Raw genomic sequence first — 18,014 nt, forward strand, 5'->3', positions numbered from 1 at the left:
TTTATAGTTTAGGTGTTTGGGTCACAAACAAATCTTAAATCCCTTTTTTAAGAAAATCTAAATGGCACAGCCATAGTCTCTTTTTTTATCCTCAAATCTTAATTAATGATAGTTAAATTTCAGCATCTTCAAACAGGGATAACTGGGCTTTAAAAGGGGGAGCATGGTCTTACATTTTTTTTTTTATATAATCCCTGTGATACTTTAGACAGTTGGCTTAAAAAAACTCATATGCAAAACTGAGATGACTTCATCAGAATAAGTGCCCAGGTGAAGGCAGAGTTAGACTTCAGGCAGAATTGTGAAGTGCATTTGTTATTCCTGGCTCTCCTTAACACACAGGACTTTCCTATTTGTAATCATTCAGATTGGCTCTTTAAATTAACGTGCTTTTCGAAAGTGTGCTGCACCCCCAGTGCTTGAGATTGAAAATTCGATTTTTTGCTGTGGTACCAAAAGTATCTTCTGTTAAAGAGAGGGGATAGAAGGCTAGTAAAAGCATACTTAGCTGACCTGAGGGTAAATCTAGTGAGTGATTTTATTGAAAAATGGCAACGCACTGGAATAGACCCTTTCCCTGAGCAGCCTCGCGTAGACTTTCCTGTTGCTTGTTTTGAACTGGCCATAACAGGTCTGCTCAGTTTTTCAACCAGTAGATTCTAACTTTCTCATAACTGAAAAGGCAAAAAGACTCGCCCCTCCCCCCAAAAAAGAGCAGCACCCTATATCATAATTTTTGCTTATTTTTTTTCTAATTAAGAAAGCACATATGGGAAGTAGTATATGCATTATCCAGTAATAGCAGTGTCTATGAAGTTTTCTTTTTTTTTAATTCAGGCAGGACTACGTGGTCTCTTTAGTGGATTCTCAGGCCTTTCACAGTATGACCTGTGGCTCACAGGTTAGGGCTCCTGTTGTATAATTTATGATTTCAGCTACAGCACATTGTTGCACTTAATTTTTACTTGTTTCTGGCCCATTTTGAACCTCCACTTTTGAAGTTTTAACAGAAATGTATAATACATTGTTCTATTATAGTTGTTTATATTGTATAAACAACCTTTCTGCATGTTTTTTTCCTGAACTTCTAGAAGTTTACACTCAAAAACACATTAATTTATAAAGTAACAATCTTTATTTGGATGTGTACTTTTGTATCATACATAACAAGCTGAAAATTTTAAGACTTAAATGTTCCTGCTGAACATATGCCTGTAATCCCAACACTCAAGAGGCTGAGGCAGGAGAATCACCACGAGTTTTGAGGCCAGCCTGAACTGCACAGCAAGACCCTACTCAAAGGAAAAAAGAAAGGGAGGGAAGGAAAAAAGGAAGAAAGGAAGAGAAAAAGACTTAACATTCCTAACTGGTTGCTCTATTTCCAGTTTGCACCAGTGGTTCCACTGGCTAAAAAGCAAGCAGAGAAAGGTTTGTTTGTAGGGTTACCCTCTAGATACTCTGAACTAGGTACGAGGCCTCCATGGAATCTTTAACTTAACTTTTAAAGGTCTGTAGCCTATTGTGCTCAATGAAAGTTGAGATCCACCTATTATCTCTATGTTCTTTACCTTTTAATAGAACTGAGCCCAATTCACTGTGTTATCTCCAGGGTTAGACAGACTTTTTTTTTTTTTTTTTTTTTTAAGATTGGTTTCTTAGCATCAATTTGGATAAGAAAACAGTATAGCTGGACAAGGTGGCACATGCTTCTGGTCCCAGCACTGAGGGAGGCTGAGGCAGGAGAACCACAAATTCAAGAGGAGCCTGGGGAACTTAGCAACACTGTCTCTAAATAAAGTATTTTTCAAAGCGCTGGGCTCAGTCTCCAGTACTACAAAGTAAACAAAAAGCACTGTAGCTTCTAACTGGTAGTATTTTCAGGAGACACCTTGGAATATTGTCAGTACTGGACTTAGAGGGCTTAATTTTTTGTCTCAGCCGTGGTTCTTCATCTATGAATAATTCAGAGTAGGTCTTTTTGTTTAGATTTTAGATCATTACAGAGAGCAAATTGATTTCTCAGGTTTTGAGGCTAGAAGTCCAAGATCAAAGTGCTGGCAGTTCCAGTGTCTGGTAGGGGACTTGTAAAGTTTCCAGACAGCTGTCTCAGTCCATTCCCTCACAGTGCCAGAAGAAAACAGAGTCCAAGGGGTGTGCGGAGGTATTCTGGGAGGACACGAATGCCCCATCCACGAAGGCGTCCACCTTCATAACCTACTTACCCGTCATGGCCACACCTCCGAGTGCGCTTACCCACTGGGGTTAGGATCTTGAAGGGGAGGGAATACAGACATACAGGCAAGCTTCTGATAAAGAACCTGTGCTAATTTCAGGAGGTGAAGTAAGGAGGGTAAAATCCTTCCACTGGGGAGGTTATAGCTTGTTTCTGTGCGAGAGCTGATTGAGAGTTCTCCCTAGCTGCTTCCTGTTGAAATTCTGGTATGATTATCATATAAAAGTAGAACTCTTTTAAACACAAAGGTAAAGCACTTCATAGTTTAAAATGTCTCTCCATATGTCCTCATCTAGAATAAGTTTTTAATAGTTCTTAGGAATGCCCACCACTGAAAAGATATTTAAGGGCCATACTGTTTGAGCCAGTGGAGACAATTGATAATAAATTAAATGGTGATCGTTACCATTTAATGAAATGACTGTGGGTGTACTGCTTTAGTCTCAGTCTGTCTCCGGTGATCCTCTTGCTTCAGCCTCACAGAGTGCTGGGATTACAGGCGTGTGCCACCACACCTTCTCATTGTAATTCTAAAGACATTCCTGTGAGACGGGTGGTATCGTCCTGGGTTTACTAAGTTGCTAAGGTCACACAGCAGCTTTCTCCCCTTGGCCAGGCCCTTCTGTAAAAATTACACTGTTGTGTCTTCTTCCTCAGCGCATTTTCTTCTGTAAACTCATTCCCCAAATCCATGCTCTGATGTTTCTCCCACTGCGAATTTCAGATGGAAGGAAAGGGAAAAAACCCTGTACATTATGTTAGGTTCTAGGGAAGTAGAGTCCCTAGTAGGCTTTTTATTCCTCTCATCCTTTTCTTAAAGGAAGGACTTGAACCTGGTGTATGGGGAATTGAACTCAGAACCTCGTGCTTGGCAGGCAGGCGCTGTGCCAGAGCTATACCCGCAGCCCTTGAAGGTGATTCTTAACCAGCTAGCTAGCAGAGGGCTCCTGACAGTGTTTGTCCTGTGGAGTATCAGAACCCTTGAACATTAAGTGTTTAATAAATCCAGTTCACGTCATATATTTAGAAGCACATTTTTGTGTGCTCTGTAGAAGTGAAGTATTGACTGGGTATACAGGACTCCTGAGGACAGATTAAAGGTTTGAGGCAACTCAGATGAAATTTTGTGAACTAGTCACTTGGTACCATTCCCTCATGCCACAGCCTTGCTGGAGGAAAGGCTTTTTACACTAAAGCCAAAACCATATTCCCACTGTTGTGTCTTTTTCAATACACAGTGCTCCATTTATTGATTTGTGCAGCAGGTATGTTACATTCTTTGTAGATTTCAGGCTTTGGGAGGGTAAAGATTTATAAACTATGTTAATATACTTGAACACAAACCACTCTGGAAACAGATAATGCTCTGGAAAACTCTTGTGGCCCAATTATGTACCCACGGGTGTTTAATAAGTACCAGGAGTGGATTAACGTCTCAAAGTGTAATGTTCAGAGAGCACAGAGGCAGTACTTAATATATATGGAAACGAAATGAGTATCTTGTAGTTGGATACTTGTCGTTCTGCTCCTCCCACCCAGGAAAGCTTACAATGTAAAGAGAACAGCATCTGTTACATTCTTTTTAGGGTAAGACTGTGGGGATAAGGAGCAAGGAAGAAGAGCCAAAGTCAGAAAAATTAAACTTTTGTGCTTTAAATGCCCACAGTTACAAGCTCTAAGAAAACATCTGTCCTTTGTCACTGAAGTAGCTTCTTTGTGCTAATAGGTGTTTCTCTTTTGTATTGTTTGCATTTTGTGTGTCAAGGAAAGGCTTGAGACACAAATGGGATCTTGAGACACAAGAAGGGATCTCACATTCTTCCTTCAGCCAGGTGATTTGGCTGATGCATGTGTTGCCGTACTACCTCAGGTTGTGCCTAAAAGGTGCTTTTTTGGAGAATCCACACAGTAAACTAAGAGGGAAAAGAGAAGTGAGCTTCCCTCTTTGGAGACCATGTAAGAATCTGGGATGGGGGCTGGGGATTTAGCTCTGCCTGCCTGGCAAGCGCAAGGTCGTGAGTTCGGTTCCCGGTACCGGAGAAAAAAACAAAAAAAAAAAACAAAAAAAAGAATTTGGGATGGTGCCACCACTTACCTGTTGATACGTTATTCCACAGTGCTGGGCCTAAAGGTGACAACATCTATGAGTGGAGATCTACCATTCTAGGACCTCCAGGATCTGTGTATGAAGGTGGTGTATTCTTCCTGGATATCACTTTCACTCCAGAATATCCCTTCAAACCTCCAAAGGTAAGAAACCCCCGATTTAGTTTTTCACCACAAAACCAGATTTCTGTTACACCTTAAGGAACCTGGAATCTGTGTGTGCGAGCTTACCAAGACACTTGTTTGACTCTGCCTCATTTGGCAGAGACCATGTCTCAGAATGAGTGTTTTAAATTATGCTGTTTTTGTTTGCTTTGTTTTTATGAGTCAGGGTCCTACTATGTTAGGCTGGCCTTGACCTCTCACAGTGATCCAGAGTGCTGGGATTACAGGTGTGTGCCACCACACTAAATTGTGCTTTTTATAGTAATGTTAGCAACCCAGACTTTGTCCCCTATTTTCTGCCTTACACAAAAAGACATATAAAGTTAAAACAAATGCACTGAAACCAGAGAATCGGAATCTCCTGTAAAGCTTTGAAGTCCTTTTCTCATCTCTCAGTTTTGTTTAAGTCCTCCCTCAGTTCTCTGAGTAGGACAGGTGGGGATCGCCCAGACCACTCATTTCTTCCACACTTAGCAATCTGTGATTCTCATGTCCAGTCAGAAATAACAGCAAGAATCAAGTCATCTTTTAAAAAAAACAGCAATTACAGTAATTTTTACATTGGTATCAGAATAACATATTCATGTGACTTGTGTTAATGTCTAGTCTGGGTGATTTTGGTAGACTAGCTGGATCTGGTGTGTGAGTCATAAAAAACAAAAATATATCTTCAAATTTCGTTCGGCTTTTTTGGGTGTGTAGCCATTATTTGGCTAGCTTTTAATGAGTCTGACGATTTATGGTTCAGTGTTCATGATTCTGAAGCTTACTTTTGAGCAGTGTAGTACTACCAGCTGACACAAGAGGTCAGCAAACAATTAACTATTCACACTTGAATTTCAGTGTTAATATAAGAATTAAGAAAGTCTTGAACTTACTTTGCTTTTTACTTTCAAATGAAATTGACAATACCAGAGATTGTACGCAGGAATTACCATCTCACCTCAAAGTCACTAAACAGTGTTAACCTGTCATGTCAGTTTTAAATTATTTTGTATTATGTTATTCACCTTTTAACAACCAAAATAGATGGGAGTTTGTTTAGGATCAATTAAAAATTTGAAGTTTGCCATTTGAACATTATTTGACACTACCTTATTTTTTTAGGTTACATTTCGGACAAGAATCTATCACTGTAATATTAACAGTCAAGGAGTTATTTGCTTGGATATATTGAAAGATAATTGGAGTCCAGCACTAACTATTTCTAAAGTCCTCCTTTCTATCTGCTCACTTCTTACAGACTGTAATCCTGGTAAGGTTCTTAATAATTTTCTTATGTTTTATTCTTCCTCACTTGAAAAATACTTGTTTTCTACTGAAACTAAGATTCTTCTAAAGCTTTCAAAGGAAATATTTAATCAAGAGGTGAATTCACTAGTTGAAAAATGTGGCAACTTTGTCATGAATTGGTATGTCCTAGGAAGGAGTTGTCTTAAGACTTACATGATGTTTGTCTGAGGTTTCCGCATTTTGAATCATTGCCCTTATTTTTTCCATACAATTGTCTTTAAACCGCCTACTCTAAATGCCGCGTTTCTTGTGGGCTGGCCCAAAGCTTGAAACTGAGGTAGCCTGCAATTTTGAAAATGCTCCCCGCCCTTTTTTTCTTCGCATTTTTTACTAGATGCTCAGTAATTTCCTGAATTGAGATTTTTGTTGCACCTTCATTTTCTTTTATTTATAAGCTGCTTTTCTTCGGCTAAACCAAATACAGAGATTCTGTGTTGAGAGGACAGACCTGGGTTTTGCCCTCTCACCCAGGTTCCCCTGGACACACTGGTGAGGTTTCGTAGCACTCGCAGGCCGTGCGGAGTGCCGCCGAGCCGAAGGCCGTGTGCGCACAGCTGTGTGCTCGCGGTGAGCTGGAGCCTGAAACATTCCAGATTCTATGGAGTTTCGCGGAATACGAACAGCAGAAAAACTCCGTTGAGTGTTACTTGTTGGGAGAGAAATGGACTAAGAAAATAAAGCTAGAGCATTCTATATCTGTGAGACTCCCTCCCCCGCCTCATTCTCTTGTTAAAATAGTAGAAGGAAAAACACAAGACTAGGCAAGTGGTATTTCCAACAGGTTAGATCACAAATACTGTGTTGTAATTGGCTATAAAATGTTATTTTCCTCTCTCCAAAGTAATGTAGTTTTTCTTTCCCCCCCAGCTGACCCTTTGGTGGGAAGTATTGCCACTCAGTATATGACCAACAGAGCAGAACATGACAGAATGGCCAGACAGTGGACCAAGAGATACGCTACATAAATTGAATTGCGTTTTCACAATTCCTACATTATTTGTCTGTCACAGAAGAGAGCTGCTTATGATTTTGAAGGGGCAGGGGAGGGTGGGAGTTGGTAAAGAGTAGGGTATTTCTATAACAGATATTATTCAGTTTTATTTCCTAAGATTTTGTTGTAACTTAAGGTATCTTGCTACAGTAGACAAAATTGGTAATAGCAACTTTTAAAACTCATTAGTTCTACAATATTGGCTGAAATGTAGTATGGAAAAGAATGTACACTTAGATACTTGGATTCAGTTGCTTGTAGTATGTAATTTTTAAACAGCTTAATTTTGTACAGGTTACACACATGGCCATTTATGTAAAGTCGTAAGATGGCACACTTTTTGTTTTAAAAATTGGAGTTTGTTTGTCCCTTCTTGGAAGGGAACATTGATATTTAACAGAGTTTTTAAGATTGTCATCTCATATAAATATATATATATATAAATATATATATAAAATAGATGTGGCTATAAGACACCATGTAGGAAATGAGTAGTTAATGTATTTTATTTTATATGGAATTTACTTTAAAGGTTTGAATCAGAACCTGTGAGAACCTGTAGTGAAATACCTTAAGCTGTTCAGTGTAAGGCGTGGAATAGGAGTCACTCTGGATTGGTTACATGTTGTAGACTTCTTACGTCTGCATTTGTTACTGTGCTAATAAACCATATTAAAAACAATCAACTGACACTCCCCTGTTCATTTACTTTCCTTCACCTTTTTGGTTGTAGTTTCCAGATTCTTCCCTTCTAAATAACTTCTGTTCAACAGTAGATCAGGAGATGTCTTGAAAGGTTAAATCTAACCTATCTAGGTTTCACACACAAACTCTGCTGCATCTTTTTATTTATTCTTCCTGGAAACATGGTCTTACAATGTAGCCCGGGCTTCCTTGGATCCAACCCAAGTGCTGGGATTATAGGCATGCACCACCATGCCTAGCTACCACTGCATCTTTCAAATGCGTTTTCTAACTTGCAGGTGCTATGGTAGAAAGTACACAAGAAATGTATTCTGCCTACCTTGTAGAGCAGTTTCCATAACCCTGTGTGATCCTTCCAGACAAGCCCTACTGCATGTACATCCACTACAGCTTTTTAGCAAAGTGTGGTAACTCTATGGGTACTCATATAGATCTACACTGCAGTCAATAGAAAAAAGCATACTACAAGGTCTATTAAATTACACAGGGACAAAAAGCCAGAGGATAAAAGAGAGAAAAAAATCATGTGAAATTTAAAAGAATTACACATAGCAGCAACAGCTTATTTTTATAAGTACTAACTTTTATATGTGTAGTATTGACTTGAACTCACTAAATTGAGCAAGCTAATTTTGAAAGTATTCCATTTAAAATGTTAGTTTACTTGATGTTTTAACATGTTCTTTGCTGAACAGCTTATTTCTTATTTACTTGGAAGTCAGATGGTTAGCTGCTTCATTCACCATTGAAATCAAGTGGCTTACTTCCTCTAAAAAGTATCATGCTATCTCCTTGCTAAATAAAATTAACCACATTGCTCAGATCTTCCCAAAATCTTCAGAAAATCACAGTGTAGCCCAGTACTTTATGATACATTTTACAGCACATGAGTAGGCGTCTAGAAAAACATGATAATCCTTCTAGAAAAACTGCTTAGTCATTTTTTAAATGCCTTTGTTTTTTGGTTTATCAACGGGCAGGAGCTGAAGAATAAAAAGAGGCCAGTGGGTATGGTAAAGCTCTTCCCATTGCCTGCTACATCACGTTCAGTGGAACTGGAGCAAAGCCAGTCCCTGACTGTTGTCTAGCTCAGTGGGCTCTCCATGAGATAATTAGTACGCAGTACCTACACTGTTCATGGCTGCCGGTCCAGTTTGGTTGCATGAAGTGTCAAGGTTCATAACCCTAGGCATTAAATGATTAATAAACTTGCAGAAAGAGACATTTGAGCTAAAATGTTTACAGGACATGATAGAGAGCTTCTGAGACGTCGTGGATGTACATGTGCGTAACATTCCAATTTATTTTGTTGTTTAGACAACATAAATTACAGGTGCCAATTTCAGGGACAGACTTCAAAAGAGGAATGAAAATAATTTCATATCAAGCAGTAATTAGTCTAATTTTGTAATAACCTAAAGTACATTAAATTACTTAGGAGCTTCCTTAAAGGCCAAAGGTAGACACAAATGGCCTATTTAAATATTAAGCTTACTCAGTATTCACAATTACAGGCAATCACTATTCAACAAACAATGGTGTAATTGCCGGTTTTTAGTTTTCAGAGCTGGAGTTTCCTTTGTTTTTCCTCCCGGGCAAAGGAAAGCTTGATTTGCTCTGGGGCTGAGAAAGTTTACTGGCTAATAAGGTGAAAGGTTCAATCAGGGTTTTCCGGTCTGTGACGGTGACCTCCCACAGTCGCACTTTCTCGCTCTTTGCCCATTGCTGTGCCACTTCAGCGTCCACTTGTCTCTGCTCAGAAAGGTCAATTTTGTTTCCTAATACAACAATTGCAACCTGAAAGAAAGTGCATGAGAAAAATTACACTAGTCCTTCGCCCACGTCAGCTTTCACACAGAATGAATTAAGGAAGAAACACTGTCCTGTTTAACAAACTGCTTCATTAAAGAGTAAGGTATCCCCATCTTCCTGAGTGCCTTTTTATTTAAAAAACCAAACAAAACCAAACCATGCACACCTTCCAGAGGATGCTATGGAAAAAAAATGGGTAGAGTTGCTTTTAATTCAGGTATGAATGGAAGACAGCCTTGGAGATGAACATCCGAATAACGCTTTAAGACGGTCTCAGTGTGTGTTCCCGTGCGGCTATGCTTGGGTGTTACCGTTTATATCGCTCACGGGTGGGTTTGGGGAGGGGACTGGACCGTGACAGCAGGAAACTCACAGGTGGATTAGTTGTAGCTTAATGCGATGTTGGCAAGTGAGATCGGAAGAGGGGGTCATTGGGGCCGGGGCCTTAAAACATCTCCTTCCCTGCCTCCTCCTCTGATCTCCCTCCATTTGCTGCTGCCTCTCCTGTGCCGTGGAGCCACATGATTACGGACCTCTACAAACTGAGCCAAAATAAACCTCCTTTAAATTGTGGGTGTTGGGTTGTCTCAGCAATAGGAAAGTGACTAAGACACTAGGGGATTTGCAGTGTAGCACTTACGTAGAAGACAACAACGAGCTACGAGAGCACTGTACCCTGCGGAATCTAAATTCCATGGAAAGGAGATGTGTTACTCTCAGTCCTCAAAAAGTACCTGCCGTTTGACAAATCATAAGCCCACAGAAACACTTTATACTAGATAAAAGTCAGTCACCTATTTAAACCTGACGCTCCTGCTCACCAGGCACTGCTCGAGGGGACCAGAACACAGCAGGTACAGTCGTGTCAAAGCCCGAGGGAAGGGAGGAGAGGCGGTGGAGGAAGGGGGCCCAGAACTCTCAGCAAGGCACCTCTGGGAGACAGCGCCAAGCCAGGAGGCCTCTGCGCCAGTTTCCTACCTTTAAGGTGTGCTCCCAGTGAGGCAAGCCCTTCTTCCTGGCAGGAGGAAGGCGTGAGCCCCTAGCTCTGGTTTCCTTAGTAAACTTCGTATTGCTCCGTCTCAGCAGGAGCTGCCTTCCTGTCACACCTTCAATGGACTGGGGATTGAGTCCAAGGACACTTGACCACTGAGCTGCATTTCCAGACCTTTTTAAGACTGGGGAATCTCTAGTTGCTCCAATTGACCTTGGGCTTGTGATGCTCCTCCCTCCACCTCCGGAGGGGGAATACCGTTACTTACCACCGCACTGGGCTCTTCCGCTCTTCCTCACGTACATTCCCCAGTATCACCATCTCCGCAGCTGCAGAACCTCACTACCACCACTCTGTGCATTCCCTTACGTTCCTGAAATGGAACTTGGCCCTGCTTTTCCTGCCCTTCCCCTCCAATCCATTACCACTGAGGGCTGAAAAGGAGCGAAGGCGGTTAATGTGCGTCCTCCCTTTTCCTCAGTGCTGCCCCAACAGTACCGCTCCCTAGAGAGCTCAGTATACTACCCACTCCCCTCACAGAGCTGCCTCAGGGACATGCCCCTCGCCACACTGCACTGCTCATAGCGCCCGATGACTTCGCTGGCCATGTGCACGCTGCTCCCAGCCACCCAGTCCCAGCGCTTTGACTTCTCCAGTGACCTTACTCTGCCCTCAGCCTGTCGTCCCAGCCTAGACCCTGACGATGCATCTGCTCCCCTATCTCCTCTCAACTCCCAGCATCCCGCTGACCCCTGCCTTCCCAGGCAAGCCCAATACTGTTAATGCAGCAATTGAAACACTCCGTTAGCTCTACTGCCCTTATCACTGTCCTTCCACCCCACTCGTGTCTTTAATTCTTCCCCAGCTCAGATTCTTGTCTTCTACTCCCTTCCCCCACTATCCCACCATACTCGCCTGGCAAAACCCCCTCTTACGTTAAATATAACTCTTAAACCAGACTGTTTATACCACTGGCTGTTTGTGGCTGGAGAAACACGCACTGCCCTTTTAGCTGATTTCATCCATCACCACTGACCTCAAGCTGGTGTTCCCCAGCAAAGGTATCGCATTTTCTCCATTTATTCTGTAACCAGACAGCATCTCAGGCGTTGGCCCTCTCCTCCCCTAAGCCTACACCTCTTCCTTCATTTCAGCTGATGAGACTATTTCAGTAAAACAGAAAACAAGCAGTTGTTTCCGCCACACTAACGAACTGCCAACTTCCAACCCATCTCACTGTTCTAGACCCCACCCTCTTACGGCTGGACCGGGGTATCGCAGCAGCAGTTGTCTTCCATTCAGTTTTCCCTTTACGTCGTCACTCCCATTCACATACAAACACATGGTCTCTTACCTAATGAAACCTTGCACCACATCCTCCTACTCCTTTATAGCAGAGTTCTCCCAAAGACCTACGTTGTGTTCAATTCTCTCATTGAGCCCAGACTTCAGCTCATTTCACTCAACTATTTTAGTCCAGATCTCCATGTAATAAACACTCATTCTTAGTCGTCAGCTGACACATCTGCAACATTTGACAGTTTGATTACTCCCTGGTATTTAAAGTGCCGGCTTGCTTTCTGGGATACCCTCATCTCAAGGTTTTCCCTCCAACTGGCTGTTCTCTCAGAAGACTCCTCAGCTGCTTTCTCGTGACCCTCGATACCAGCCCAGAGCCTCATGTGCTCACAAGCAGGGAGGGCCTCTGGGAGGTGACCAGCTCATGCCTTCCTGTGCCCAGGGGAGATCTGGTCAGGAGAGGCTGCTGGAGACGGCAGCGGCCTGGAAGGGTTACCTCCCACCCTGGCTCTGCCCTTCGCTTCTCTCCTCGTCCACCAGGCGGGAGCAGCTCTCCCCTGCCACGCCATCCAGTGAACTGAGACCACTGCAAACTCTGAGCGGGAATAAGCCTCCTTTAAATTGTGTCAGGTATTCTGTCCCAGGGACAAAAACAGTGACTGAAACACCCTCCAACTTGGAAATGCTACATTCCTGCTTCTCCTGTCCACTACCAGCAACCAGCCAGAGCGGTCAGTTTCACACAAGTCAAAAGATCCTCAATCTCATTCATTTTAAGAAAAAATCAAACTCCCATTTTCATGAAATCTGAAATCCACATGCTGGAAAGAGGCATTTTCACACTAATCCTGTGGAAGATAATTTGGCAGTAAGCCCCACTTAAGCTGATTCATTTCACCTCTAGTAAAGGAGTAAAATATTCAAAGGCATGCAGAATCCTTTCAGGCAGAGTGGGGGAGTTTCCTGGGAACTGAATGTAGGGCTCTGTGTAGACACTAAGCACACGTTCACCACAGCTTTGCCCCCAGCCTCTAGGTGCAGGATCCTGGTGGTTAAGGACAGTGGTGGAAACCAGACTTCATAAGAGTCCATTTCACTTGTCATTTTCATTCGTGAACCATATGCAAGCATTACCTATTCAATTTGTAAAGAAAATAGGAAAATTTATGGGTGTGGTGCCACACACCTGTAATCCCATCACTTGGGAGGCTGAGGCAGGAAGACCTCCATGACTTTGAGGCCAGCCTGGACTGCATAGCTCAAGACCAGCCTAAACTACATAATGAGATCCTGTCTCAAAAAGAAAAAAATTAATAAATGCCGCCTAAGCCGCATCATTTCTTCACCTAGAACCAATGGCTTCTGATCGAACAAAAAGTGAAAGCCAAGGTGTTGCCCTCATCTCCTATGACTCACCTCTGAGCCCAGAGTCCAGCCTTACTGCTGTTTCCTAGTGTGACAGGCAAACTTGGGCTTCAGACCCTACAGCTTGCTGTTCCTTCCACCCACAGCACGCCCCCTTCTTCCTCGCTTCCTTCACGTGTCTGCAAGAAGTCACTGTTACCGGGGAGGCCTTCCCAGGTGCCCCGCAGACTGCGGTGCCTTCACTCTCCACGCCGCTTTACTTCCTGCGCAGCATCACTGCGTGGGAACTTGCACGTTGCCTGTGCCCTCTCCACCCCAAAACGGAAGCTTTATGATAGGAACAAGAACTGTGTCCCTAGTTCTCTGTACCCAGAAGCAAGGCTGCACACAGCAGTTGCTCACCAAGCATTTTTGAAGTTAATATGCTTCCTAAAGCTCTGTAATAACCATGAGAAAAACACTATTGTCCTCATTATACAGGCAAGAAACTGTGACAGAAAAGCTGAAAAAGAGGCAAAATGTAATTCCGTATGTAAATGCTCACCGACCTGTTCAACTTTTGAGGGGCACGGGGGAATGTGGAGAATACGGAAGGAAGTATAGCGTTCATCTGAGAAAGATGGGAACTAAGAGGAAGCTGCCATTACTTGCCCTTTGTATCTTTTGAAGGTAGAGGCTTGTGAGTGTTATAGTCACAAACTAAAAAGAATAAAAATAAGTAACTCATGTCCTTCAGCGGACAGGTGGTTAAAGAAATTTCGGTGTAAATGTGTGAGCTGTGATTGAAAACTACAGTGGATGTTGGACGGGTTTGTATTTATTACAGTAAATGCCACATTCCCATTAATCCCACTCAAACTGGAAGTTGAACCTAGGGCTTAATGGCAATGTGTCTTACAATAATTACCTTTCTTTTTCCTTTTCTATTTACTTTGTTTCATAAATTTTTTTAAAAATTAATTTTATTGGTATATTTTAGTGTACTAAGCTTCTAAAGATTGTATATTGTGATCATGCTGTGTATGGAGTATCACTCATCAATAAACAGGAGTAAACTACTGGTACATGTAACAATTTAGATGATTCTCCAGAATTTTCTAAAGAATTGGCTGAATATAAAAAAGCCAACTCCAAAAGGTTGCACACTGTATGATCCCATTTATGTAATACTTTCATTATGACGAGATCACAGAATTGGAGACTAGCTGCATGGTTACTGGGGTAAGGAACAGAAGGGCAGGGAGGGAGGTGTGTGGCTAGAGAAGGGTAACGTGATGGGTCTTTGTGATGATGGAAATACTCTGCACTTTGACTAGTCTCCAGGTAAATATCCTGGTTGTAATAAATTCATCTGTTTTTATGGCACTAGGGATGAAGCCAAGGCCTCACATGTGCTAGGCAAGTGCTCCACCAATGAGCTGTATCCTATCCCTTTGTGGGTTTTATTTTTGTTTTTGTTTTTGTTTTTGAGACAGGGTCTCCCTGTGTAGTACAGGCTAGCCTCGAACTCATGGTGATCCTCCTGCCTCAGCCTCCTCGGTGCCGGGATTACAGGTGTGCACCACCACATCCAGCTATCCTAGCTTTTTTATTTTGATAGTCTTGTTAAGGAATGCAGGCTGCTCTGAATCTTGCATTCCTCTTGCCTCAGGTTTCCCAAGTAGCCAAGCTTACAGATACACACTACTACACCCAGCTGAAGCACAGTTTGTAAGATGGCAGCAGTAGGTTAACTGGACAAGGGATCTCTGTATCAGTTCGTGAAACTGCTGTGAGGGAGCTGCAGTTCCCAGCTACTAGAGAAGGTAAAGCAGGAGGGTCACACGCAGAAGGGTCACATGCAGGAGGGTCACATGAACCCAGAAGTTCAAGCCCATCCTGGGCAACATAGGAAGACCCATCTCTAAAAATAAACAACTAACTGGATAACATTTTTTTTAAATGACAATAATCTCAGAAAGTTTAACATAAAAATAAGTAAAATACAAAATGTTAGGTAAGAAGATCTGCTAGTACTACTATTCAGTACACCCTGCATGAGGAGGAATCAGCATAGGAAGAGCTATGCTAAGAGAGTTCCAGGCAAGGGAACCAGCAACTGAGAAGCCTTTAACAGGCATCACAGTTACTGATGTCAGAAAAACAGAAAGTAGACCAGTGTCGCTGCAGTACAGTGAGAGAAGCAGAAAGATTAAGATGAAAAGGATAAGCACTGGCCAGGTTCCTGTCATTATATACCATAGTAAGGCTTGTGGATCTTATTTTAGGTGGTCACTAGGTAGGCTACAGTAATTATTCACTAGCCCCCTCCAAACAAGGATGAAAAGAAATCTCTTCAGCCAATAGACAATAAAAAGTTGAAGGGGCCGCAGATATAGCTCAGTGGCACTGTGCCTGCCTGCCAAGCACAAGGTCGTGAGTTCAATTTCCGATACCAAAAAAAAAAGTTTGAGGAAACTGATTCCAAACAACTTTACAGTACTTGAGATACAGAGCAATTAAATTTAACCTCTACATGGTAAAACAACCAAAATGCAGAAGGTCAAATGCTAGGCCTGAATGAACTGTCAGTACTGTATTTCCTGGGCTAAGAAAAATACTGCAGTTACAGATACTGAAAATACAATTTGCTGGCTTTAAAATCTGTTAACTACCCCAAAACCACCTGTAAATAGTATTACAGTTCACACACAGCTATTTTCTGGCTGGGAGGAGTTGAGACAGGGTCTCACTATATATTTCAGGCTAGCCTTGAACTCACTATGTCACCCTCTCCTCTTGAACTCCACAGTGAGCCTCCTGGTACTGAGATTACCGGCATGCACCGCCACACCTGGCTCACAGCTGGCATTTTTAACATACCCACCTACCTCTTTTTTGTCTTTGAATTTATCGATTTCTTTCTTCAGAAGCTCCACTCTTTGAAAAGATTCAAGGTTATTCACACTGTACACAAGAACAAAGCCATCAGCAAATGAAAAATAATGCTTTGGCAACTCGACGCCTTCTTGTAGGCCTCTGGTGTCATAAAAATGTAACTGTTCCTTTACTCCCCGGTCAGTTTCTACAGAAGCCATGTATACATCTTCCATTGTTTCACAATCTTCCACTCCTGGGATTAAAAAAAAAAAAATTACTCCTTGGGATAAGCCAGTGTCAGTTATTCAGGTTTTTCTTGCCCTTTAGCAGTTGGTTTTCTAGCTCTATTTACTACATGTAATAATCACAGTTCTACTTCTCTAACTTCTTGAAAATGAAAGTAGGTGTTCAGTCAGCAAACAGAGCTAGGGAGAGAGCTCACCCAGCATACACAGGGGCCTGAGTTCAGTACCCAGCACTGAGGGTGAAAAAATTTTAAAACTCAGTAAATGAACAAAGTGCTTTTTAAAAAGATTTATTTTGCTCTGTCTTGCTGCTTTTGTTGTCTTCTGTGGCCATGAACTGTTGCCCTCTGCCATGCACCACCCTGCCTTGGAGTCAGCTGACTATGAACTGAAACCTCCACAAACTGTAAGATAAATAAACTTTTCCTCTTTAAAAAAAAAAAAAAGGGCTGGGGATATAGCTCAGTGGCACAGTACCTGCCTGGCAAGCACAAGGTCCTGAGTTCGATTCCTGATACAAAAAAAAAAAGATTTATTCTGTTTAGAAATAAAAGTAGTAGTAAAAATTTGGTGATGAGATTTACAATTATATATGTTTAAGAAGTACGTACTACAGGAGTAAAAGAACTTGGTATCTACATTGGAGTTACAGGCTGATTTAAAAAGTAGCTTCAACATTGGTCCCTTTTTCTTCTCTATCAGAGCCATGGACAGGACAGGACTTGAGTTCTCTGTAGAGCTCAAGCGTCTCTTAGGAGAATGCAAACTTCATGTGTCCATCTGGGGCCCGAGCACCAAGCCTTTGACTCCCAAGTTTACCTCCTGGTCACTCTCACATCAGTGTTCACGATCACTCCCAACTAATCCAGCCTGCCATCTTCTCTCCCCACACCCGCTCTTCTTCCTTGCTTCCTTTCCTTGGTCACCATCAACTGAGCAGTCTTCAGAGTTCTTTTTCAAGGAGGAAAGTGTGCAAATTACTACTAAGCAGCCACCCTAAAGGTGAAGCATCTGTTCGATCACTGCCTGTTATCTTCACCTGAACTAAAGCACCTGGTAAACATCTCGTACTCTGAAAACGCTGCTGGAATGTCAGCTATGTGGACTGTCCCAGAATTACTATATCCCTTCCCTTTTCTGTTCCTATTAGGCTTTGCACAGGTAATATTTTATACTTTTAATCTTTCATATCTATCCCCTCCAACTGGAGTGTAAACACCTTTAAACCCCAGACAGGTTTATCTCTCTTTGTAGCTCTGAGTACAAACTGACATACATAGAAGGTCCTTAATAAATGTTTGCTTTGCCAGACATGGTGGCGTATGCCTACAGCCTCAGCACTAAGGGAGGCAGTGACGAGAGGGTTGCTGTGGGTTTAAAGCCAGCCTAGGTAACTGAGCAAGGGCCTATCTCAAAATACAACATATAAAGGGTGGGGATATAGCTTAGTGGTAGAGCACCCAGGGACTGGATCCCTCGTACTACAAAACAAGTATGTTAAGGCCCTGACTTACGAACGTTCAAGTTGTGAACTTTCACAAATATGAACAGGCCCCACATTACAAGTATTCATAGATGTGAGCAAACTGTAGACATAGCTCAAGTGTCTTCTGGACACTGTCACAGCTGTGGTTCTGTACAGCAGTACAGTGCTCAATCAGAGCCCAGGGTGTCCGGAAGCAAGAGGAAAAGCGGTGGTGAGTACTAGGGAGCGCAAAGCAGTAACTTTGGAAACAAGTAAAAATAATTGAGAGGCTGGACCAAGGTGAAAAGATGGTAGACATTGCTCGTTCTTATGATGTGAATCATTCAACCATTGGCACGATTCTAAAGGACAAGCACAAGATCATGAAACGTGAAATTTTTTATGCTTTACATCTTACAGGGTTGGTTGGTTGGTTGGTTTTTTGTTACTGGTACTGGGAATCAAACTCAGGACCTTGCACTTGC

The 18,014-nt window shown here is 42.2% G+C and overlaps 2 protein-coding genes across 2 annotated transcripts in view; one reads left to right on the forward strand and one right to left on the reverse strand.

The window, feature by feature from the left end:
* Positions 1 to 7,474, forward strand: part of Ube2e1 (ubiquitin-conjugating enzyme E2E 1) — an 86,032-nt gene extending 78,558 nt beyond the window's left edge. The window contains exons 3-5 of the mRNA XM_005387476.2: positions 4,351 to 4,483; positions 5,612 to 5,759; positions 6,665 to 7,474. Of these exons, the coding sequence (XP_005387533.1) occupies positions 4,351 to 4,483; positions 5,612 to 5,759; positions 6,665 to 6,762 (379 nt within the window). The 3' untranslated portion in view covers positions 6,763 to 7,474. The remainder of the gene's footprint in view (positions 1 to 4,350; positions 4,484 to 5,611; positions 5,760 to 6,664) is intronic.
* A 1,292-nt stretch (positions 7,475 to 8,766) lies between these two features.
* The window catches only part of Nkiras1 (NFKB inhibitor interacting Ras-like 1), a 30,303-nt gene continuing 21,055 nt past the window's right edge, over positions 8,767 to 18,014 (reverse strand). Inside the window, exons 3-4 of the mRNA XM_005387478.2 lie at positions 15,831 to 16,072; positions 8,767 to 9,290 (exon numbers count right to left, since the gene is read on the reverse strand). Coding sequence (XP_005387535.1) covers positions 9,048 to 9,290; positions 15,831 to 16,072 — 485 coding nt within the window. The 3' untranslated portion in view covers positions 8,767 to 9,047. The remainder of the gene's footprint in view (positions 9,291 to 15,830; positions 16,073 to 18,014) is intronic.

This window comes from Chinchilla lanigera, unplaced genomic scaffold, assembly GCF_000276665.1.
Source record: "Chinchilla lanigera isolate Chin_1 unplaced genomic scaffold, ChiLan1.0 scaffold00029, whole genome shotgun sequence".
NCBI classification, from domain to species: domain Eukaryota; kingdom Metazoa; phylum Chordata; class Mammalia; order Rodentia; family Chinchillidae; genus Chinchilla; species Chinchilla lanigera.